The sequence below is a fragment of the Andrographis paniculata genome, unplaced genomic scaffold (genome assembly GCF_009805555.1).
Source record: "Andrographis paniculata isolate CXL003 unplaced genomic scaffold, ASM980555v1 Contig82END, whole genome shotgun sequence".
In the NCBI taxonomy this organism is placed as follows: domain Eukaryota; kingdom Viridiplantae; phylum Streptophyta; class Magnoliopsida; order Lamiales; family Acanthaceae; genus Andrographis; species Andrographis paniculata.
In genome coordinates this window covers 2,763,017-2,788,423 of record NW_026137620.1, presented here as the reverse complement: position 1 = coordinate 2,788,423, position 25,407 = coordinate 2,763,017, and the positions used below count along the sequence as shown (strand labels likewise).

At 35.3% G+C, this 25,407-nt stretch overlaps 1 protein-coding gene across 1 annotated transcript in view; it reads right to left on the bottom strand.

Annotated features, from left to right (window-relative positions):
- Positions 1 to 14,545: 14,545 nt before the first annotated feature.
- Positions 14,546 to 25,407, bottom strand: part of LOC127241302 (myosin-1-like) — a 33,477-nt gene continuing 22,615 nt past the window's right edge. Inside the window, exons 19-24 of the mRNA XM_051260272.1 lie at positions 22,703 to 22,908; positions 22,460 to 22,595; positions 16,765 to 16,894; positions 16,546 to 16,692; positions 16,184 to 16,251; positions 14,546 to 15,580 (exon numbers count right to left, since the gene is read on the bottom strand). Coding sequence (XP_051116229.1) covers positions 14,921 to 15,580; positions 16,184 to 16,251; positions 16,546 to 16,692; positions 16,765 to 16,894; positions 22,460 to 22,595; positions 22,703 to 22,908 — 1,347 coding nt within the window. The 3' untranslated portion in view covers positions 14,546 to 14,920. The remainder of the gene's footprint in view (positions 15,581 to 16,183; positions 16,252 to 16,545; positions 16,693 to 16,764; positions 16,895 to 22,459; positions 22,596 to 22,702; positions 22,909 to 25,407) is intronic.

Sequence of the window (25,407 nt, the reverse complement as noted above, 5' to 3'; positions counted from 1 at the left end):
GATTTATATATTTTTTTATAAATTTTCAAAACTGATTACTACAGGAAGTTACTTCGAGCTCGTTTTTCAGCCAAAGAAACAAAATTGTGAAACGTAGTATTTTGATTTTTTTATTTTTTTTCACTTTAATTTATCTTCTGTGTGAATAACTTTAAAAATATTCTGTTTAAGTAAAATATATTCGAATTCACATTAGAGGCTCTTATGCATATAATAAAGAAGAGTTGGAATTATTCAAAAGAATAATTAGTTTGTGCAAATAATTATATTTATGCTACTGTAAAAACAACCGATTCTATATTGTGTTTCTTTGTATGTATATACTTCTGGTCTTATGATTTCAAAACTTAGGTTTTGTTTACATTTGTTTTCAAATCACTTTTATATTATTTATTAAGACTATTTATTAAGAGTATTTATTATGTTCTCAATTATCATTTCAGATTTCTTATGAAACTTTTTATTATAATTTTTAAAAAAATGAAGTTTGTGAATATTTCAAATAATCAAGATTAAAAAAGTTTATTACTCCAAAATCAGGGATGAGATGATTGCTTATAGCAAGTCTGGTTATGATCAGTGAGGTTGTTATTCAAAAGAATCTTCCAAAAAGGCTGAAAATTTTCTTCAAGAAGCGACTAAGCACATCATCGAGATCCATTCATGGCTTCTTCTTCATCTTCTCCGTCATCTAAACCTTCGTCACCTTGTCATCCCATAAGTTCTCTTCACTTTCCTTACACTCTTATCTCCATATCTGTTTCTTTTGATCTTGATAACTTTCAATACGTTGTATCCTTCTTCCAACCTGTTCGATCTTTTCTTAGTTTTTTGGGGGTTTGATCTTCAAGTGATTCTTGATAAAAATGTTGTTCTCCATGAATATTTTGTAGACATTCTTGATTTGATTCGCACATTCAGTCTGACTTATCTAGTCTCTATGCAATTCGTTTTCAGTTTCTTGAGAATATCGTAGGTTGTTCGAAAGATTGTATGTTCAATTTTCTTGAATTCCAGTGCTACTCAAAGCATAGTTTTACTGATGTGGTGATTTTTTCTGACGTATTGAATCAATGAACATATGAAGTTAACCCCTTCCCTTTACTGACAAGGACTGTATGCCAATATGATTACAACAATCTGGTTTTAAGTCTGTCGGAAATCTTGATGGGATTCGGGCCTGACAATTCTTGTTGAAATACAATTTATTCTTGGATTGCCTAAGATTATTGTGCATAGCTCGATGGAATGATTGTATTACGCTGCAGTTTTCTTATATTTCAGTGTATATACTGATCTTGTGTTGCTAAAAATTGCAGCAGGATATTGAGCCTCCTTATATCAAGGACGACTAGTTGCTGCCATTAGATATTTTCATTTGTTGAATAATATGCTTCAACTATTTTTAAACAATTAATTATATTAATATTAAAAATATATTAAGTAATTATCTAAATAAAGTATCTAAATAAAGAGTGATTATTATTTTCCATATTTGGATTGATTTGATGTAATAATCCTTAATATCTCTATTGTATGTTTTATGGTTGAATATCCTTTGGATTGAGTGAATAACATACGGTTGAGTTCTTCTTCTTCCCAGTAGCCTTCGAAACATCAATCAACTTTACAAAGCTTTCCCAACAAATTTCTGGTATGAGAGCCACAGAATTTGTGCCTGGAAGGAGGCGCAGATTGGAGAAGGACACCAGCATTCCTTTCGAGCAGGGGATTCGGTAAAGTAATCGAAAAACAATTGGTGAATCAAAGTCATGGCCAACAATTCGAGTTCTCAGGTTTCAATTCCAATGTTTAAAGGGCAAAATTATCATTTTTGGAGTTTAAAAATTAAAACCTTGTTTAAATCTCAAGAACTTTGGGATATAGTAGAAACAGGGTTCCTCGATGATAGATCTGAACCACCCACACAGCAAGTAAGGGAAAATCTAAAGAAGGATGCCAATGCGTTATTCCTTATTCAACAAGCTCTTGATGATAGTATTTTCTCCAGAATTACAACGGCCGATACGTCAAAGCAAGCATGGGATATCCTTAAGCAGAAGTATTTGGGAGATGAGAAGATTATTACAGTAAAATTGCAAACCCTGCGCCGTGATTTTGAGTTGTTATCAATGAGAGAAAAAGAATCTGTGCAGGATTATCTCTCTAAGGGTTTCTACTCTTATGAAGTCGTATAGTGATGAAATAAATAATATTACTGTGGTCAGCAAAGTTTTGAGAAGTTTAACCTCAAAATTTTATCATATCGTTGTGGTTATTGAAGAGACGAAAGACCTATCTACTTACAGTTTCGATGAACTGATGGGACCTTATTGAGCCATGAGGATCAATTGAATAGATCTACTGAGAAAACCGAAGAAAAGGCTTTCCAAGTAAAGGGGGAGCTTCAATCTAAGGGAAAGGTAGATTCTACTTCTTGGAAGAGGCCGGATAACACAACAAGTAGAGGCCAAGAAAGAGGTGGTTATGATGGTCGAAGTCATGGTCGACGCAAAGAACGCAATTATTTTTCTGGAGAATGCCATTATTGCAAGAAATATGGGCATAAGGAGGTTGATTGCTGGTTTAAACAAAAGGAAAAACAAAAGGATGACCAGAAGCGTGCGAACTTCACCACAACACATAAGGAAGAGAGTAATCTATTCATGACTCATTCCACTACGAATAATGTAACCAATGATGTTTGGTTTATTGATAGTGGGTGTTCTAATCATATGTGTGGTGAAAGAGGATTGTTTAAAGATCTGGACCAGACCGAAAAATCAGAAGTTCGTCTTGGTAATGACAAGCCAATCAAGGTTGAGGGTAAATGTACGATTGCGATTAGAACCACGGAAGACAATACAAAATTGATTCATGAGGTACAATATGTTCCATCACTTGCTCATAATTTACTAAGTGTTGGAAAACTATTGAAGAGTGGTTATTCAGTTCTATTTAATGATGAATCTTGTGACATCACGGAGAACAAGACCAACAGAAAACTTTTCAGTGTTAAGATGACATCGAAAAGGATGTTTCCTCTTGATGTGAAGCTTGGTTGTGCCTTCATCGCTAATGAGGATGAAGAAGCTAAACTTTGGCATAATAGATATGGTCACTTGAATATTAAAGGGCTGCAGTTGCTTATGAAGAAAGGGATGGTTCTTGGGTGCGTTTATGGAAAACAGAGCAGGCCTTCATTTCCGGTGGGAAAAGCATGGAGAGCATCGTCTTGTCTTGAGCTCATTCATTCGGATTTATGCGGACCTATGTCTGTGGAGTCTCTTGGAGGGATTCGATATTTTTTTTCTATTTGTGGATGACTTTCACTCGGATGTGTTGGGTCTATTTCTTGAAAAATAAATCAGAGGTATTTGAAAATTTCAGAAAATTCAAGGCATTGGTGGAGAAACAAAGTGGGTGCCAAATTAAATCTCTTCGGACTGATCGAGGTGGTGAATTTGTTTCACGTGAGTTCAATGAGTTTTGTGAAGAGAATGGAATCCGTAGAGAGCTGACTACACGCCACAGCAAAATGGCGTAGCTGAACGTAAAAATCGCACCATTGTTGAGATGGGCAGAAGCATGATGATCGCAAAGGGTGTTCCGAAAAAGTTCTGCGCTGAAACAGTAGCTACGGCCATCTACATTTTGAATATTTCTCCGACAAAAGCTGTTTATAATCAGATCCCGTATGAGGCGTGGAATGGTCACAAGCCGAAGGTAAGCCACTTACGAACCTTTGGTTGCACAGCATATGCTTTGACAAAATCTCGATCAAAGCTTGATGAAAAGTTGGAAAACTGTGTCTTGTTGGGTTATAGTGTTCAATCCAAGGCATAAAAACTATATAACCCAATAAGTGGTAGGTGATTATAAGTCGGGATGTCCAATTCAATGAAAATGAAGGTTGGACTTGGAAAGGAAGTGAAGATGCTGGAGCGTCAATGCAAGTAGATGGAATCTTTAATCACTCTCCTGAGACTGCGATACATGCTGAAGGTGAAAATTTAGAAGGTTCTACAGATTGTTTGTCAGATTCCTCGGATTCGAGTCGAAGTAGCAACGGAAATCCTCCTCGTTCTACTTATGAGCACACTCCGAAAAAATTCAGATCAGTGGCAGAAGTTTATGGAAGCTGCAGCTTTGGTTTGTATATATCGGAACCTACATGTTTCAAAGATGCTGCTGGAAAGGAAGAATGGCAAGTTGCAATGGTAGAAGAAATGAAGGCGATTGAGCGCAATAAGACGTGGGACTTGGTTGAACCTCCTGAAGGAAAAACTCCAATTGGTCTTAAGTGGGTATTCAAAGTCAAGTATCATGCTGACGGTATTGTGAATAAGTACAAAGCGAGACTGGTTGCAAAAGGTTATGCGCAACACAAAGGTGTTGATTTTGATGAGACTTTCTCACCCGTGGCTCGCTTTGAGACTATAAAAACTCTTCTTTGTATTGCTGCACATTCACAGCTTCCGGTTTATCAATTCGATGTTAAATCTGCATTTTTAAATGGAGATTTAGAAGAAGAGGTGTATGTCTCACAACCTGAGGGCTTTGTGGTTCAGGGCAAAGAACACAAAGTTTTTAAGTTAAAAAAGGCGTTATATGGGCTTAAAAAAACACCACGCGCGTGGTATAAAGGAATTGACTCATACCTTCTAAAGAATGGATTTATGAAGAGTGAAAGTGAGCCAACACTGTATGCAAAAAGAAATGACAAAGGAGAGTTTCTACTTGTTTGCATTTATGTCGATGACATGATATATTTGGGATCAAGTGAAACCTTAGTTGCTGAATTCAAGATGTGTATGATGAGGGAGTTTGAAATATCGGACTTAGGGATGCTTAGTTATTTTCTCGGACTTGAAGTAAAGCAAGCTGAAGATGGCATATTTCTTTCACAAAATAAATATGCTAATGATCTTTTACTCAAGTTTGGTATGCACAATTGCAAAGTAGCAACCACACCGATGAATACTAACGAGAAGTTGCAGCTGGAAGATGGAATCAAAGCAGCTGATCCGAGCTATTTTCGAAGGCGACTTGGAGTTTGCAGATTTGAAGCACGGGGGAGTGTTGAATAATATGCTTCAAATATTTTTAAATAATTAATTAATATTATAAATATATTAAGTAATTATCTAAATAAAGTATCTAAATAAAGAGTGATTATTATTTTTCATATTTGGATTGATTTGATGTTATCATCCTTAGTGTCTCTATTGTATGTTTTATGGTTGAATATCCTTTGGATTGAGTGAATAACATACGGTTGAGTTCTTCTTCTTCCTAGTAGCCTTTGAAACGTCGATCCACTTTACAAAGCTTTCCCCAACATCATTGAGCCATCTTGCTTACCCATGGTAGATTTTACGGCCATTCCCCAGTACCCGAGTGTCATTACATCAACACCGCCAGAAAGGTTTTCGGTTCTTTTCACGATAAAGGCACCGTTAATGTCAAATTACCCAGAGTCTCATCCCCTTCGGCGTGCTGCCGTAGATCTAGTGGTTGTCCTAGATTTTAATGCATACCTCGACAGGCAATCACTGGACCATGTCTGAAACGCTCTTGGTATTGTTATTGATCACTTGAGTTCCTCAGACTGACTTTCGATAGTGTCTTATTACCCTGAAGATAAGAAGGTTGTTCCCCTTCGTTTAATGACCGGGCAAGGAAAGGAAAGTGTCAAACAAACTGTCAGTAAACTTGTGTTTGCAAACGGTCCAACTGACTCAGTGAAAGTTCTAAAAGTGGCAGCTCAGGTCCTTGAGGAAAGAAGATTTAAGAATATAGTAGCATTCGTTATGGTATTGTCTGATAGGAGAGGTCACTGCATCACACAGAATCAAACATCGAGCAACCGAGAAAAGGGTATAGAGTACTTGGATAAATTACCATATTCGATCTATCGTAATTTCTTCAAATATGACATCTTTCCGGTTTATGCCTTCGGATTTGGTCCATACCACGAGCCAATTGGGCTTCACGCATTATGTTCCCGCAACACACTGCGTAGCTTCAGAGAATTGATGATTTCTGCTTCGTCGGCCGTTGGATCGGAGTGAAATTTGGACACAAGGTTCTTAACACTCTTTTCTTGGTTTTTACCGGTTGGATCGTTGTTTGGAGGTCTGCAGCTCGAGTTATTTGAGGCAGACAGTAGCAGTTGTTTTTAGGAATAATTTGGTCGTTTTCTAGTTATTTTTGTGTTGTTGCTTCATTTGATTGGTTTGGAATTATTGGTGCACTATTTGATGCTATTGCTTGGAACACTCTTGTACCCGGATTTGATTATAGTAGAGCCGTTTCATTGGTCTGGATGACCCGTGGTTTTTCCCTTCGATTTGAAGGGTTTTCCATGTTAAAATTGTCGTGTCTCTTGCATTGTTGAATTCTTATCTTTATTCGATATTATTCCTCCTAATTGATTCTTGCAAGGTTGGATTGGTTTAGTCCTATCAGATTTGTATCAGAGCTCGGTTGAGTTCCGGTGTTATTTACTTGCTTGAATGATGTAGGCTAATACGAATAGAATGATTAGTTTGAATTGAACTAATTATCATTTGTGGAATGGGAAGATGAAGTACTTGTTGTTTGTGAAAAGTATGCATCGCAGAAGCTTGAAAAAATGCTCGAGGAAGATTGGAGTTTTCAGCATCAACAGATTTGTGGATTTATTCGACAGTTGTGGATTGGAGTCTACAACCACATTGTCAATGAGACACATGCTAGAACATTGTGGGAGAAGATTGAATCTTTGTATGCTAGACACATGCTAGTTCTGCTCCCGATGGCATTATAGTGTTGCAAACGGCAAAGAGTAGTGTGCTTAATGAAGAGATGAGAAGGGAGGCACAGGGATCTTCATCTCATTCAGAGGTTTTTTTTATTGAAAGTAGGGGGAGAACTCAGAAGAAAGAGTTGGAAAATAGAGAGAAAAGTAGGAGATGAATTGTTTCTTGCCCAAAAGGGAGATGAAAATATAGAGTGTCATTACTGCCCCAAGACCGGTCACATCCAGAAGAATTGTTTCTTGCGCAAAAGGGAGCTGAAAAATAAGAAGGAAAACAGAAAAAGAAAGATCCAGAAAATGATGATCGTGTTACCACTACGACAGGTAATGATCTCATTGTTCTTCATGATACTGAAATTATTAATCATGTGTCTGATGAAAGCTCTTGGATCGTTGATAGTGGTGCTACCTTACATGTTACACTAATAAAGGAATTCTTCACATCCTACACTTCTGGTGACTTTGGAATATTAAGGATAGGCAATGATGGTGCTTCAAAGGTAGTAGGCATTGGCGATGTATGCTTGACGACTAATATGGGCATGAAATTGTTACTCAAAGGTGTTCGACATGCTCCTGATGTCCATTTCAATTTAATATCAGTTCCTATGCTTGATGATGCGGGTTATGACAACCATTTCTGTTATGGAAAATGGAAGCTTGTTAAAGGAAATTTGGTTGTGGCTAAAGGAGATAAAGTGTCTAAACTGTATTGGACAAAAACTTCACTTGCTGGAAATATGGTACATGCCATAGATATGGATGCTTCCAATTTGTGGCATTGGAGACTTAGTAATATCAGTGAAAAAGGGCTAAGGTGTTAACTAGACGAGAAGTGCTTCCGGGTTTGAAGAATGCAGAATTGGAGAAATATTCTCACTGTATAGCCGATAAACAAACCAGGGTATTATTCAAGAAGCATTCTCCATCAAGGAAGCCAGAGCTGTTGGAATTGGTGCATTCTGATATTTGTGGCCCATTAAAGGTAAAATCTTTCGGTGGTGCACTTTATTTTCTAACTTCTATTGATGATTGTTCCAAAAAGCTATGGGTCTATACTTTGAAGACTAAAGACCAGACACTTGAGAAGTTTAAAGAATTTCAAAACCTGGCTGAACGGCAATTTAACAAGAAGTTTATGCGATTCCATGGATTATACCTATTTACACAAATACTTCTACGATTCCCATTTGTTAATACATAGATCCCAATAAGCATATCCTGAGTTGGTACGAAAATAGGGTCTCCAACCGCTGGAGACAAAAGATTCATATGAGGAAACATAAGTAAACGGGCCTCTGCCTGAGCCTCTAAAGATAAAGGTACATGAATAGCCATTTGATCCCCATCAAAATCGGACTCGCAAGTGTTTATCGTCGCTTTGTGTGAGATTTTAACTCCATTGCAGCACCACTGACTGAGCTTACAAAAAAAAAAAAAAAAGATAAACACTTTGATTGGGTAGTTCCTGAACAAACATATTTTGATTTGCTTAAGAGAAAACTTATTAATGCTCATGTTTTAGCTCTACCAGGTTTCACTAAACTATTTGAATTGGAATGTGATGTCTCGGGAATTGGGATTGGAGCTGTCTTGATGCAAGGAAAGAAGCCGATTACGTACTTCAGCGAGAAGTTGAGGGGGGCTACCCTTAACTATTCAATATATGACCAAGAATTGTACTTGTTGGTTCGTGCACTTTAAACATGCCAGCACTATTTTCGATCACAATAATTCATTGTGTCACACCGACCATGAATCATTAAAGCATTTAAAGAGTCAAAAAAAGCTTAGCAAGCGGCATGGAAGGGGGTAGCATTCGTGGAACATTTTCTTACTCAATTCACTACAAGAAAGAAAAAGAAAATGTTGTAGCTAATACTCTATCAATGAGCTACAGGTTGCTAACCTTGTTAGAATCTAAGCTCATGAGATTTGCATTCATAAAAGATATTTATGTGAATGATGTTGATTATTCCGATATTTTTTCAAAATATGCTACACATGGCTTTGGTGACTATTATTTGCATGATGAATATTTGTTTCGTGTGAATCGTTTGTGTGTACCTAGGTGTTCACTTCGTGATGTGTTAGTGGTGGAGGCACATGAGAGAGATTTGATTGGTCATTTTGGACGCGATAAGACATTGAGTGCATTGCATGAACACTATTATTGCCCTACAATGAAGCATGATGTGGAGTATTATGTTAATAAATATGTTGTTTGTAAGATTGCAAAATCACATGCACAACCACATGGTCTAGGAGGCACCATGGACTGATATTTCAATGGATTTTGTTATAGGATTGCCTAGGTCCTAGGAGAGGAAATTATTCAATTTTTGTTGCGGTTGATAGATTTTCTAAAATGACAACTTCATTGCACATAAGAAAACCTATGATGCATCTCATGTTTCAGATCTATTCTTTCATAATGTCTTGATAAGGATACAAAGTTTCTTAGTTACTTTTGGAAGATACTTTGGGCTAAATTGCACACTAACTTACTATTTTCTACATCTCATCATCCCAAACGGATGGTCGAACTGAAATAGTGAATAGAACCTTAGGGAACTTACTTTGTGTTTTGATAAAAAAGAATTGCAAAAGTTTGGATGAATGTTTGCCTCATGTTGAATTTGCATATAATCGTATGTTGTACTCATCAACACACATATCTCATTTTGAGGTTGTTTATGAATTTAATCCTCTAATACCTTTGGATATGTTACCATTGCCTAGCAATGAGTATTTTAATAGTGATGGCAGGGAACGGGCTGAATTTTTTAACGAGATGCATTCAGAGGTTCGGGATAACATTGCAAAGTCAAATGCTCGGTATGTTAAAAGTTCTAACAAATGTAGTAAGCATGTAGTGTTCCAACCAGGCGATTGGGTGTGGTTGCACTTGAGAAAAAGTAGATTTCCAGAGAAATGGAAGTCTAAGCTGAGCCAAAGAGAAGATGAGCCATTGCAAGTTGTAGAACGCATCAATGACAATGTCTATCGTATTGAGCTACCGGGTGAGTAACATGTTCATAGTACATTCAATGTTACTGACGAGCAGTATACATTTTGAGCAGTGTTGTTTATGATTGAGATCAGGTCTACTGTTTTTTTTTTTTTACCCATCCTTATTTCCACAATAATAAATGTATTTGACAAGGTCGTCAAAAACTATGATGAACCTGCACTGCCACCTGGTCCAATCACTCGAAACCGTACCAAGAAGTTTCAAACTGATATTATGACATTAATTCTACACTTAGAAGAGAAAAAAAGTATAAAGTCGAAGCATGGAGGCTAATGGGACAAGTGTTGTCAACATAGGAGTGCATCCATGACCCATACACTTCATTCCCTTGAAGACCACAATTTATAATACCCATAAGAGTTACTACTCATATCATTATCCCATATGGAATAAGAGGTGTTCTATTTTCTTTAATAAGGTAGGCTCTTTTAATCTAATTAATTGGACCATTTTTAGTTACTTAATTAGTTGGGCCTTATTTTATTTTTAAAATTTGTAGGCTTTAAATAATGTGTATTTTTGTCCCACATTGGTTGCAGAGCATTTTGCCAAGCTAGCGTCTCCCTATAAATAAGGCACTTGGTCTAATTTGTAAGACATCTTGAAACTTATATCATATAAAATTTTCTTCTTTATTCCATTATATTGGAATTAGTGTGTGAGTGAGGATTTCTCTTGCATACGCGTATCATTCTCAAATCGGGTCCTTGAGTTGATTCATTGGGTTCGTCGCTTCCGAAACCGATTGGAGTTTCTAGCCATATTGTTCGAGTCTTCATTGGTTTAGAGGTGTTGGGTCTAGGCAATGTTTTGGTTCACATCCGATCGATTGACGAATCGGACACCGGTACTATATCTTTTATTTTACTTAGTATTCATTTGAATTTAGTTTTAAGTTTCGACTAGTATTGTTTAATTATCTGGGTTGCGTCAGTATTGCACGTGCTGAGGATTATTTTTTTGCCTTTTTCTATATATGTTTTTACATGGAAAAACCTCGTCTATATGCGTATCTACAAATGATTTGTACGCATCATTGGGGGTTATAAATGATGCATTGGTCCAATAGTCGTCATTTGGAAAGCAAATGATATACGACTTTATAAAATATGATGTGTACAATACTATACTATACTTTAAAAAATATATGATGCTGTTAGTCAAAGCGAATATTGTTTAATTAAACTATTTACCTTTTTTTTTACCTAACCTAAGACGGAATAATTATTCTATGCACTTTTTAGTTGTTAAAATAATGGAAAAATGGATATTATTGGATTTGGTGTCCGTTTCAATTCTCTATATTTTTGTTTTTATGTTGACCCTAATTTTAAGGGCAAACTATATTCAATTGTATATAAAATCAGATAAGATATGATGATCTTTGCCTTATATGATAAGGATAGTTTCGAATATGATTTTGTAGAGAAATCGATTAAATTAAATTACAAAAGTTATTGTTTTTCTACGCAATATTTACGTAATTTTTTCAAAAACAATAAAAATCTAAAGTCGTCCCAAGGAAATAATGCGGATGACTTTAATTTTGTTTCTTTTGCGCCTACATATCAGCCGCACATCTATTGGGTTCGCTAATTGGGATAAATTTATTATTGGATGGGATACTCAAATGTTTCGGGTGTTGATTCAATTAATCATAAAATGCTACTACTGATATGTTGTATTACTAATATAATCATGATGCATTTGCCTATACAAAATGATGTTACGAAGGTGAAGATATAATGTCCTATACATCTAACAATTAATATGTTACTTTCGCAATAGATGAAGAAGAAAAACACTTACCGTGGACCGGATTTTCTTCATTGTTATATTCGTCTACAGCGTACAGGAACTCACTAGAATTCACATTATTTTGTTTCATCTTGGTTCACGCTGTAAGTTTTTCATTATATATATATTTTTTGATTGACATTAGCGGAGAGTGGAATTTTTTACGTTTTATTTTTTTTTCCTAAATTATGTGCAATGTGAAAAGATAAGTTTATATCTATATTTACTTCCCCTATATCTACACTCAAATGAATAATTGTTTTATTTATTATATGAACCAAATTACACATCTATGACTGTAAATTTTTTTTTTAGGATGGTCTTAATAATGGGTTCAAGAGGATACCCAGGCCGGAATTTTGGATTTGAAATTTAAATCGTAAAATTTTTGAATTGAAATAATTATATGATGTGATATAAATTTGTATTTGATTTGATATGTTTTAAAGGAAAATTTTGGATGAATAGTAAAAATATAATAAATACCCCGAAAGAACACCTAAGGCCATCCGCATCAATGAAACCCAACATGAGATTCTTTCCTCTCTCTTCCACGTCATATTCTATCTCTACCACGTCATCGGAGAAACTCATTTCATTTTATACCCCATCAAAGAAACTCATATACACAAATTTTAATTTCTCTTTTCTTCATATTATTAAATTATCTATTTTGAAATAATCTAAATAATAATAATAGTTATCTAATATACATATTTATTAATATTTATTTATTTAATAATTTAATAATTTAATTTATAAATAATAAAAAATACTCCCTCCGTCCTTTAACAATCTATCCATTTTTCCATTTTGGTCCGTCCTATAACATAGTATCCGTTTCCTTTTTTAGTAATTGTACTATCTACCTAACATTACAAATACCCTTATAATTTACAATATATTACACAAATGTCATTACCTTTATATCATACAATACTAATAGGTTAATTTAGTCTTTTTACCTTTATTTCTACTTTATCCCAATATAATATTAATATTTTTAAAACTTCGTGCAAAAAGCAAATGGATAGATAGATTGGGGACGGAGGGAGTATTTCATTATGTATGTTGGTATGTTTCTCGATTTTAATATTATTATGATGTGTTTTACATATGATATCATAATTTATATTATTTTTAAGGGTTGTTTTTTTAGTCCCGTAACTGGATCCCTTTATCATTTTGGTCCTGTAAGTGGAGTTTTTCGCAAACTAGTTCCATAAGTAAAAACATTTTGTTGTTTTAGTCATCCGGCGCCGGACTTGGCGGACACGTGGATTTTATTTATTTATTTTTCATTTTTTTAATTTTTTTAAACTTTATTTTTAATTTATTTGCTTTTTTAGATTTTTTTATTTGGTCCAATTGAAAAATAATAATAAAATCCACGTGTCCGCCAGGTGTCGCTGACCTGGCGGGACACCTGGCGTACACGTAGATTCCGGCGAGCCACGCGGGCGTCTTCGGCGCTTGAGGAGTAAAACAACGAAAATTTTTCACTTATGGGACTAGTTTGCGGCAGGCTCCACTTACGGGACTAAAATAATAAGGGGGTCTAGTTACGGGACTAAAAAACAGTTTACTCTATTTTTAATTTTTTTTTTCTAAATTTCAGTTACATATTTAGTAATTATATATATTTTAATTATTTGTGTAATTTAATGAATAAATTATAAGATAATTACAAAATTAAATTATTATTATTAATTGATTATATTTAATTAAAATTTTATTAAAAAAATATATCAATATTGGCATTATTTTGTAAAGAATAACATTTTATAAAATATAAAAATATAAAAATTATTAATAAATATATATATAATAAAAATAAAGTATATAAAAGATACTTAAAAATAAAATATATTTTTTTGTCAAATGTTCCAATTAAATTGGAACACATGATGAAAATATAGTATCAATATCAGTGTTTACACAAATGCGGCAGATGTAAAGGGTTTTACACGAGTGCGGCAGAGGTAACTGACGACTTCACTCTGGTATGAAAAAGTTTGATATTTGATATATATATATATATATTTTTGGGGAAAGGTTAGGGTGCTGAATTTGGAAAATCAGCACTATGCTCATTCTCCAAATCAGCGCAAGTCTTTATTATACAAACATGTGTTGTTTGTAATAAAAATATGTGTTATTAGTTCATAATTATAACGTGTGTTGTACGAGAGTACATCATGTACTGAAATCAAAAATATTATATATGTTGTATGAGACTATATAATGTGCTGTTAAGTTATATGTATTGTATTTGTATTATATTAAAGTATATTATGTGTTGTTTATAGTAATACCGTATGTTGTCTTGTACCACACATGATGTGATATTCAACACAATGCTGAATTTTATATCGTGGGAGAGAAATCCACATGTGATGCTCTAACTGAATAAATTCTATATAAAAATAAAATAGAAACGCAAGTAATTATTATTATTATAAATAAAATAAAATATAAAATTGTGCAACACTAGTTCTTATAAAGTTGGTCATCTGCTATAAACTATAATAGCCCATCTAACTCGGTGAAAATAGATTAAATTAATAGCGCAGTATGAAAGTAGAACGAGACAGAGCCACTCCAAACAACATACATATAAGTGATTGGTTGTGATATCAGTTTTGAAATCACTTCTGTTCATCCATTGTAAAAAATTATGTGGGCCATATAAAATCACAAATAGTATATATATACACATATTCTTTTCTTTTTAATTATTTCCTTCAATAGTCTCCAATAAAAATAAAATATGTTATATTATAAAATATTACATCAAAATATATTTAAACCAAAATTCAACTCTAAGGTCCCATTTTTAATAGATTTCAAACAACAGCACAAACTAAAACAATTAATTAATTATTTAACTCCATTGATTTCATATTTCAATAACAACCATCATCAAATCAAATCAATTCAAATCAATATGTAACTCACTGTTACTGTCCTGTGACATACATGTTTATCCTTTATGAGTTGGCTCTTCAACCTCGAGCTCCTTATTTGTCAGATGATTTCAAAAACTAAGGTAGAAAATTTATATCTACAAGTAGAGGAGAGGCACAATGAGTGGTAGACAAAAGTCAAACTCAATGAAACAATGCAATATCGATTCATATCACAAAAACTTGAAGAGAAAGAGGAGATGTTGGTAAAATGCAGCAAATATAACCAACCAGCCTTTGGTATGTATGTATGTATAAGTGTATATAGACGACTTGGGTACCATAAATGTTTTCCGCTGTTGGGTGTATTGCTTGTACGGGTTAATTAATTCGGGAGCTGTTCCTTCTTCCCCACCATTTCTTTCTTGCCTTGTCTGATTGCCCTTCGTCATTCCCAAGCTTGTGGAGAATCACCTTTGTTTCCCTGAGTCGTGCTCCATAATCTTTCTTCCAAGCTTCAAACATTTGTTTTAATCGCCGGAGCTCCTGATCCGGGTCCAAACTTGCCTCGACCTGACCTGACTTGACCTCCACCAAGAATCTGGCATCATCTCCAAATACTTGGCTCCTTTGCTCGAATTCCTCTGCCAATCGATGAATGACGCTTAGAGCAGGGCTTGTAGATCTCCCTCCATTGCTTTCAAGAGGTCTAAAGTGGCTGCCGGGGTCCCAGCTGGACTCACTTTCATCATTTCCATTTGCTGAGGCATCTGAGCTTCTTTGGGAATCGTCAAAACCGAAGCTTTTCTTGGCAATGGAAAGGCTGGATTGAAGTGATCTCATTTGTTTCTGCCAAATCTCTTCCATTGACTTCATTTTCTGCTCATATTCAGACCAACGGTTCTCATATTCTTGCAGGCGATGGAGTATAATATCATTCTCCTCGTCTTTTTCTCTAACTGATGTTTCAGCTCTAAGAACACGGCGTTGCAGTTCAGCAAGGTATGATGACTTCACCAGCACTTCTTCATGTTGAATACCCTGATTCAATCCATAGTTATGTCAACGTTTAATCTGGAACTTCCATTCTTCTAATCTAGTATATTACTTGTGGAAGAGTTTGAGCCAAAAATAAGTGCATATCAGCTTAATGACAGGAAACGCACCATTAGACTTGACTATAAATTTTTAGTAAACTTTTGCATCATAACCACAAAAGAATAGCTATCAATAATCGGAACAAAAAATACTGTAATACAAAAATAATGTCCACCGTTTCATGTATCATTGAGATTAGAGAGGAGGGCAGTCTAAGGCCAGAAGCACATTTCATTACTCAGTTCATATGTTAAGAACTGTATGACATGCGTACCCAGGAGAGAAGGTGAACACTTTATCAAGAACTACGTCTTCAAATTGGGAAACGAATATCTAACAAACCAAGAAAAAATATGTATATATATAGTAGAAAATAAATATATCCAAGTTAAAATCTATGATAAGAAATTATTAGAAGAGGAAACAATCCAGAAAAAACTAACTAATGATTGGCATTAGGTTGACGAATTCTGATCCTATCAAATTAGCAACATCTGTATGTTAAGTAAATATGACAATTCCCACAGTAAAATGAAAGAGGCTTACCGTTTTTTGCAAAAATTGCCGCAATCCTATGTCTCCTGAGCATTTTCTCACCAACCAGCCACGAATAACTGTGAAGAAAAGGGGGAAGTTGAAAACAACTTCATAGTAGCATCCTAACCTCTAAATGAAATGCATGATCACAGAAAGTTAAGAATTCCAAGTACATCCATAAGTCTATACATCTTACCAAAGCTTTCAAGAAAAGACAGATATATTAAATATCTTCGCAGATAGACTGTAAACTGAGCTAAGAATGTCATCCACAAAGAAAAGCACATCCAGAAACAGCTATACCAAGGTTTGCATATCATGAGAATATGAAATCTAAAAAGGTTCATGCTAGGGATAGAGCGGATTCTTACCTGATTGCAGGATAGTGGATGCCTCACTTAGTCTTTTGAAGCTATATCTGATAACCCTGCCCTTGACATGCTTTTGTATAGTTATTGCTGCTCTATGATCCCTTAACAGTATTGCATATTCTTTTCTAGTTTTTTCAGCACGGATAACTGCATTCAAATGTTTCACATTTTACAGAGCTTGTAAAGTTAAAAATAAGAAGAAATTAGCTAAAAACATACATGACTGAAGGAATGCAATCCTTCTCTTTCTCTCTTTTACAAAGAGCCGAGCTTGATGGCCTCTAAAGCAACTTTGAACACGCAAAATACCATAAAGAGTTCGATTTCTTGTATCTTCAAGAATCCCAATCTACAATGAATCACAAGACCACAAACTGCCCATTCATGACAGATAATGGTTCGAAAGATTTGCAGTTCCCAAGTACATTATAGCCTCGAAGTGCGCATGCGCGCGCGTGTGTGTGTGGAGGGGGGGGGGCAGAGAAGTTCAATAAAGAGAGAGCACATAATCCAAGGTGCAAAGGCTATAAACCAATTCAATATGAGCGCATGGGGAAAAGCTCATGATGTGTGCTACGTGTGGCACCATAGTGGTGCCATGTTTGTAATAACAAGGCACAAAAATTTGTCCTTCAGACCCATGAAACCAGTTATGACTATGCCAACTTGAATCCATATTATACTAAATGAATCAAGACTATCAATGTTCGCTATGAATCATCTCTGCTTCCTAAAAATCACTATGAACATAAGGAAATTTCTAGCTTTCTAGGAAAACGAACTCAGATCTAGGCTTTTGTTAATATGAAAAGGACCCTTACCACCAATAACACAATCAAATCTAATACTCCCCTCAAACTGGAGAGTACAAATCATACGATTCATGCTTCTTGCATATGAACTCAGATCTAGGCTTTTGTTAATATGAAAAGGACCCTTACACCAATAACACAATCAAATCTTGTTTCTCCAATGTCATCACCCTGAGATAGGAAGCTTTAGTTGGTGTCATAGCCTGCCTATCTTGGTCATTCCGAACTATGTAGCTGAGGGTTAGTTGCCAAGGCGGTAAAGCAGGAGGGACAGGGTGAAGGCAGCCAACTGCCAGTCGGTCCAAGAGCCACACAGGACCAACCTCCTGATCGATAGGTTGACTACTGTCCTTACTGAAGAACTACCATTTCATAATTTCAAACCAGCCTCATTGATGAATCCAAATGTGGAGATTCCAATGCTTGGACATGGCAGCACATTCCCTCTTACAGCTTATCAGGAATAAGTCCAACAATAACCCATACGATGACTCTGGAATTTCATAAGCTAAGTCAATGAACGCATATACATACTACGATACATCCTGTTTTTCGTAGCCCAGTTAATGCCAGAATAGCCCGCCTTCATTGCATTCATCAACTTGTAGTTTGGTCTACTTGTGAACTAATGCACGAGTAATTTGGCCTATTTCGCTTGAACCATCAAACCTAATGTATAGTTGGGCTCTCCATTGCCACCGCATCGATTTGGATCCTCTGCCCATCCAAACAAGAGTGAAGTTGGTGCTGGTCACCTCAGGCTAGCCAACACAACGGCTCATCATTGGAAAAGCAGGGTAGAGGTCGTTGGCAACAGGTTTCCACGGAATAGCAGCAATCATAGGCACCCCAGAGGCGACGAAAGCCTTCCCCCGGATGGCTAAGCCTCGAGAGGTGGCGGCAACAGCTGCGATGGGAAGAGCTGCATCTGTGTTATCAAAGCCATCCACAGTGACTTTCAGAACTTTATTGAGTTGCATTTCCAATTGCATAACATTTCCTGTGATTTCATTGAAATTCTCCTCAATCCTATCCATGTTGGAGGCGCATCTCAACCATCACATGTCGCATGGGTGAGTGAATTCGGAAGATCGGACCAAATTGTTAAAACCAATTCAAAAGGATTTACCAAACAATAAGGTTGGCCAAAAATATTCAGGGATCTAAATTCTTATTGCTTCTTCCATACATAAGGTTTGGCCAAAAATATTCAGGCATCTAAATTCTTATTGCTTCTTCCATAAGAAAGAATAATCATAACTATAACACTTACGAGTTTATTTATAGGTGTCAAGATTAACTAGGAATCAATTGTAAGGGTCGGGTATGGCTGCATCCAAGACCCGACCCTAATACAAATAGTTCTACTCTATACCCATATGGATCTAAAAATATTCAGACCCAACTTGAGATACACGCGATGGCTAAATAAACATAAAAAGTCTAGATTGACCCACCTATACCTGGACTTGTACTCATTCCCAATTGATGTAAAATTTAAATTTTCAAAAAGTTATTAAGAAAAGTATCCTAAACATTTAATGTTCTTGAGGTGAAATAGTTCATTAGACGTAATATTTTATATAAAAAATATGGGTTGGATATTGTTAAGATATATATCTTCTAGTAGATATGATTTAGTTAGGATTATTATAACCAAATATTATATTTAGTTTTTTATATAGATTATATATCAATATCTGTATATATATTTAAAATATTATTTTTTCTTTTATTTCTTTAGAATGAAATAAAATATTTTCGCCTATTTCTCTACGTTGTATCAAAACCAGATAGGGTTTAGGTAAATCTTCATATTTTCAGCTGCTGCTGCTTCCTTAAATCCTAATCTCCAAAACTCTAAATTTTCTATTGTACCAATTTGAGCCATCTTTTCCTCCGACCAACAGCATAATCCAACTCCATACACACCGGCCCTTTCAACCACGGAGAGAAAACCTCCGTCTGCTGCCATGTTCACCTTCACACGCCACCTCCAGAAGACGACACCTTCATTTCAGTCGATTTTTGACCCCTTTCCAACGGTCTCTTCAGAAAAGCGCCATACTGGTGCGTTCCTCTGTTCACGACCCGTCAGATGGTGTCACTGTCCATCGCCGCTGCCGCACATGTATCACACGCACTGCCACTAAGTTTGTATTGAGATTTTTTTCTTTCTTCTTTTTTTGTTTATGGCTGACATTTTACTGTCAATTGGTACTAGACATTCCTACTTGAAGTATACCTATTGTCACAAGAATAACCATACTCAAGGGTGTTGCTTTAGCTTTCATGGACACCCTTCTCGTACGAAAAATCCAATTGTTTCTAACTTGAATGAATGTTCGTCACCTAAATCCAGTACTATAAGTCATGCCGATTATGATGCAATCCTTCAGTTCGTCACCTACCTCCATATGTCTAGTAATCTCTATTTGTTTTTCACTTTTCATCTGTTAAATTCACTAACAAAAATTACTCAACTAATTTATCTTTTGAGTTTCTTATTTATGTCCCACAGGCCACAATGTTCATTTAACCTCATATGTTAAGTCAACTACCTCATATATGTTAAGTCAACTTACTAAACATTTAGATTATTTTATCTTACCGTCCAGTAGTTCCTTTGTTATTCAGGACCGCATCACAGTGTAGACGATTGGTATTGGATAAGTTTCATGGGCTATATTATCTAAATGAGTCTTCTTATCCCCATCTTCTACTCTTGCAACCGCCTTTGTTGTGTCTCTTGAATTGTTCCATCAATGACTAGATCATCATCCCCATTTGACAAAATTAAAACTTATTTTTTCTAATTTTTCATTGTTGTCTTTGTTACCACGTGAGTCAAGCGAGTTTGGAAAACAGTTTTGTACTACTTCTCCAAAGCGCATCAACAATAGAACATTTGAGCCTTCTGAATTAGTACACTTAGTATTTGGGGTCGTATCATTATCTCAACTCTAGGTCACGCTTCTCTAGGTACCCTCAACTTGAAATCTATTTTCTGATTATAAAATCTGCATACAATTGCTCGTCTATTTTATCTTTCGCCAATTTTGTTTTCAGCTTCAATAAATTTTATGTTCGGTCTTTGAGTGTTTGTAGTGATTCCATTTAGAACCTATTTCCGAATGCGTTGAGAATCTCATTTTTTACTCTAACTCTGTTACGAGCGAGTCTCGTTTTCAATTCTAACTTAGTTAGTAAGGCTCCTTCTTACTCTAATACATTAGACAATTTTTTAACGTCATTTTTTCTCTTTTAGTGAACTAAAGATTTTTTTCGTCACCACTTGAGTTTGAGGGAGATATTGAAATATTTTAAATATTTAATTGGAAAAATTATTTTTAGTCTCGTACATGGCCCCTTATCATTTTAGAAGCATAATTGAACCCTATATTGGATTAGTTCCACAACTAAAATATTTGGCAGAAATGTGCCAAAGTAGCTATCGTAGAATGCCAGAGTTTGTGTGGGTGACACGTGGACAATATTTGAGGATTATTTATGCCAAAACTTTTTAGTTATGAGATTATTCCAATACAAGATCTAGTTATAATCCTAAAATAATTCTCCGATGTTTTCAACATGTCATTCACAAAATCTTCGGTATGTCACAAAGGTGCCATGTTAAGAACTCCGGCGGCTGGGGACCATTTCTGTCAAATTTTTTATTTGTGGAACTAATCTAATACAAGGTCTGATTATAGTCATAAAATAATAAAGGGGATCACGTACTGGACGAAAAAAACTGTTTTTCCTATTTAATTTATGGTTTAGATTAGATTTTTGTTGCCCAGATAAGCTTAAGCTTTTTGGTGAGACCATCATTAATATGGTATCAAAGCTATGGTCGCCCGTATTTGGTAGGATATTGATCTTGGTTTTGAGATCAACATCATCTCGAGATGAGAGTTTTGAGTTTCCCACATTGGATGAATGTTAGAACTCTCTAGGGAAACTCCTTTTTATCACAAATTGGTTTTTAGATGGAGCTCCCAATCCTTTTTAATAAGAACAAACACCAAAATATTTTAGGGTGTTTGCAAATTTTATAATTTTTTTCTTATAACTAATCTACCAATTTCCCTTCAGATATTATATCCAACACCAACTTTTCATTCAAGACATCATTTCCAATAACTATTTTACCTAAAAAGCATCAAATTCCAAATACACAATAAAAATTAAAAAAAGAAAGATTACAAGTATCTTAACATAAAATTAGAATATATTTAATGCATTTCAACAATTATAGAGAAAGGGGTTATTTAATTTATTTAATTTATTTCGGCCAAGTTGGATCCGGGTCAAGCACAACAGTGAACCATAGCCCCAGGCCATATCCAAAAATTTTACTCCCTCATTATGTCGGTATTTTATTATGTTTGCTTAACTTAATGCACACTCTATTGATGGTAAAAAATTTATCAACTCTTAATTTTATTATCTTTATTATAACAAATAACAAGTTTTCCACAACCCTTTTCTATTTACCCCACCACTTTTTTATCAACTTCTTAATAAATTTCCAATAATGCCCCAACTTTACTTTTTGCATACCCTACTTTAATATTATAATTTTATCTCTGTGTCCAACCAAACTTATATAAACTTCCCGAATGGAAGGAATATTTGTTACCCAACGCAAACCCTAGCTTATACCTATATAATTAGACCTGGCCCCAATTAAAAGAGTGAGACTTTGGGTCTGGTATCATCAAGTATGCCCATGGCCCCATACCATATCCATCACCATCCTTAAGATTGAATAGGATATAAGGGACTTATTTTCAAAACTAATCATAACCAAAGTAGAATATCAAAATGAATCCTAATCAAAGAGAACACTAAATATAAGAGAACCCAACACAGGGCTGGACCTCACCTCATTTATTGTATTCGCAGAAAGATTCCCATACACTCTAGCTAGATTAAAAAATAAAATAAAACAAGCATATAGCATGTCACGTATAGATTATGCCTTATCAAAGTCCTCAGAAATCTATCAGAATGAGTTATTATTGATTCATATGCCCCAAAGAACTCTACTACCCAAATGCTGGATGAAAGGTCAAACAAGGAAGCTTTGTATTTACCTGTCCAGTTCGAAAAAACAATTTTGTGTATCCAACTTGATACATCTCTGGTAGAATGTTGAACTGATTGAGAATTGCTACCGAAACACTGAGTGGGTCCTTGGATGCAACATGCGCCATTAGAAGAAAACCATACCTGAGGAAGGACGTGATCAAATGAAAAGAATATGGAAATATATAAATGCACATACAAAAGATTAAAACCAAACACATTTTGTTTTGGTTGAATAACTTTTTCTTCACCTTCTAGCAAACTTTTGATGTGACATTTTGGTGGGAAAACCACATCTTGATATTCTCAAAACTTCTAAGACTCCACAACACCTGAGCTGTTGCAATATGAGTCCCTGATCAAAGCTACCAGGGGATTGGGAGTTATTTGGCTTTATACAACGAATGAAATGTGGTGTAGTGTTCTCAAGATGTTTCAGCAGTTGGAAGAGTTGGCCCTGGCACCAGTAATATTAGTAAGAGACATAAACTACAAACTCAATAAAATTACAATCCAAAAACCTATTTAAGGCATAGAGAATGAAGAGACATTCAACTATGGACACAGGTATCAAGTCTGAATTAGCCTAATAAAAAAGCAGATTTTAAGTGATTCACAGCCTCATCATTCAATGCACAACGTACCGCATACACCCATATATGAAATCTGAAATCCATTGTTTTTTGTATATTCCAGCAGACCACAATAGTTTACTTTCAAACTATTAATAAAAACACATGGATGATAAAAGGCAGAATAATCCTGATCTGTACTAATACAGATGATCATTATTCCTATATCACAATTCACAAATGTTATGCAATCATATTATGTATAAAAGTTCCCCTGGCAACCTGCTATGTAATCTGTTAGATGTTTTAAATGACCGTCTCACCTAAAAGCTTAAGCTTAAACGGATACGCATCATATATTTATTTATCCACATACGGAAGTCAACCAACATAATCACAACACTTTAGTCCAACATATCAACATAATTTCTGCACCTGAAGCAACTTTAATATGAAAGTATATTTACTGCTTTATCTCTAGTGAGACAATTTGAGTCGACATGCTTAACCAGACACACTATACACAACATGAGATCAAGAGAACAATAAAAAGTCTCAGATGGCATAACCACAATTCATAAAGAAAGGTTACATGCACTAATGTTCAAGATTTAATACAATTCATAAAGGCAAGCAGCAGTCCCTTGTATTTACAATCATAGTCAATTTCATATGGGCAAGCATAGCACTGCACAGTCTAAAGCTTTAGTTAGTAAGCTATATATATGTATATGTGTGTGTGTGTGTGCGTGTCTGTATAAATTGGGAGAGAATGAATTGTATTCCACTTTCTTTATTTACACTACAATTACAATAGTATCCATAGACAATCAAAGGCGAGATAAAGATTGGAAGCAATGAAGAAGACACACAGGTATAGAGAAAGCAGAAGAAACAAACACTAATTAATCTCTAATAAAATTTAATACCTAGTCCTCATCCTCATGCTGGAGCATACATATCATAAGCTCCAAGCTTGTTAAAATGTACCATATTTGTGATCCTCCGATGCCTTTATGAATAAATCAGCAAGTTGATTTTTGGACTAGGAACTTGAATGAGATTTTCTGAGAGGTTCTCATGTACAAAATAACATTCCACTTCAACATGCTTAGTTATTTCATGAAAGAATGGATTGGAAACAATATGTATCAGTGCTTGACTCTCACACATTAGTTCCATGAGAAATGGATTCTGAAAGCCAATTTCAATAAAAAGATTCTTTAACCAAATTAAATGAAATGTTGCACGTGTCATTGCTTGATATACAGGTTCTACATAAGAACCGGCAACAATCTATTTCAAACTAAACAAAAATATGAGGATTCCACCAAAAAGCATATAGTAACCTAAAGTAACCTTTGATCTTATGACCTTTCCCATATGCATTTTTAATAGGAGATGACAATGATATTTATATAATAGATTTTGTCCTAGTGATTTTTTTAGATATTGGTAATTTTTTATTACAACGTCCCCATAGGTTGTTCAAGGTGATGCCATAAATATGCCAGCCCATTAGTAGGATTAGTATAGGCCCGTGTATGTTGTATATAGTCTACCTTGTACTCCTTAGAGCTAAGACTGACAAAAGATTAATAAAATTATGCGCTATCATGGAATCAGAGCCCCTAACCCTTCTCCACGATTTCATCATAGTCTCCATGGCTCGTCCTCACGATTGACCTTAAAATCGATCAGAACTTGGGGTTTTCAATCACCGTCGCGCTCGGATCCTCTCTCAGCTCTCCACCGGTTTTGAGAATTGACGCTGGTTTGTTATCTTTTGGGGTCTTGCTTGTTTCACTTTCTTCTCGCCCTTATCAACCTCTGACTCTAATCGGCAGTCTCTTTTTTGTCCTATTTGTTTGCTGTTTGTGAAATTAATCTGGGGGTGTTTATAGGGCTTCCTTCACTCCAAAAATGGCTAGTTCAAGCTCTTTTTTCGGCACTTTGTTCGCTACTCCTACAATAACTACGGTTAACCAACTTGGTGGATCCAATTATGGCCTTTGGTCAAAAGTTGTACACATGTGATGTATTGGACAGGGATTTTCGGAAGATCTTATCACGGAAGTTGAGAGCATTCCTGATGACAAGAAAGATACACGGGAGAGGGCAGATGCACTTCTACTCACCTACTCTGGCAATCTATTGATGTGTTCCTGCATCCGATTTTCACAAATTTCACCAGCTGCTATGAGTTGTGGAAACAAGATGCACTTTTGTTCACCAACGACTTTAATACAGTTGTATTTGGTTGTTTATTCCCTTGTAGACCTCAAACAACAAGGTCTTACAATGTCTGAGTACTTGGGGAGGTTAGCATTCATTCAGGCAGAGTATAATCTTGCCACTTACAACTAATGCTCCTAAAGATCTTG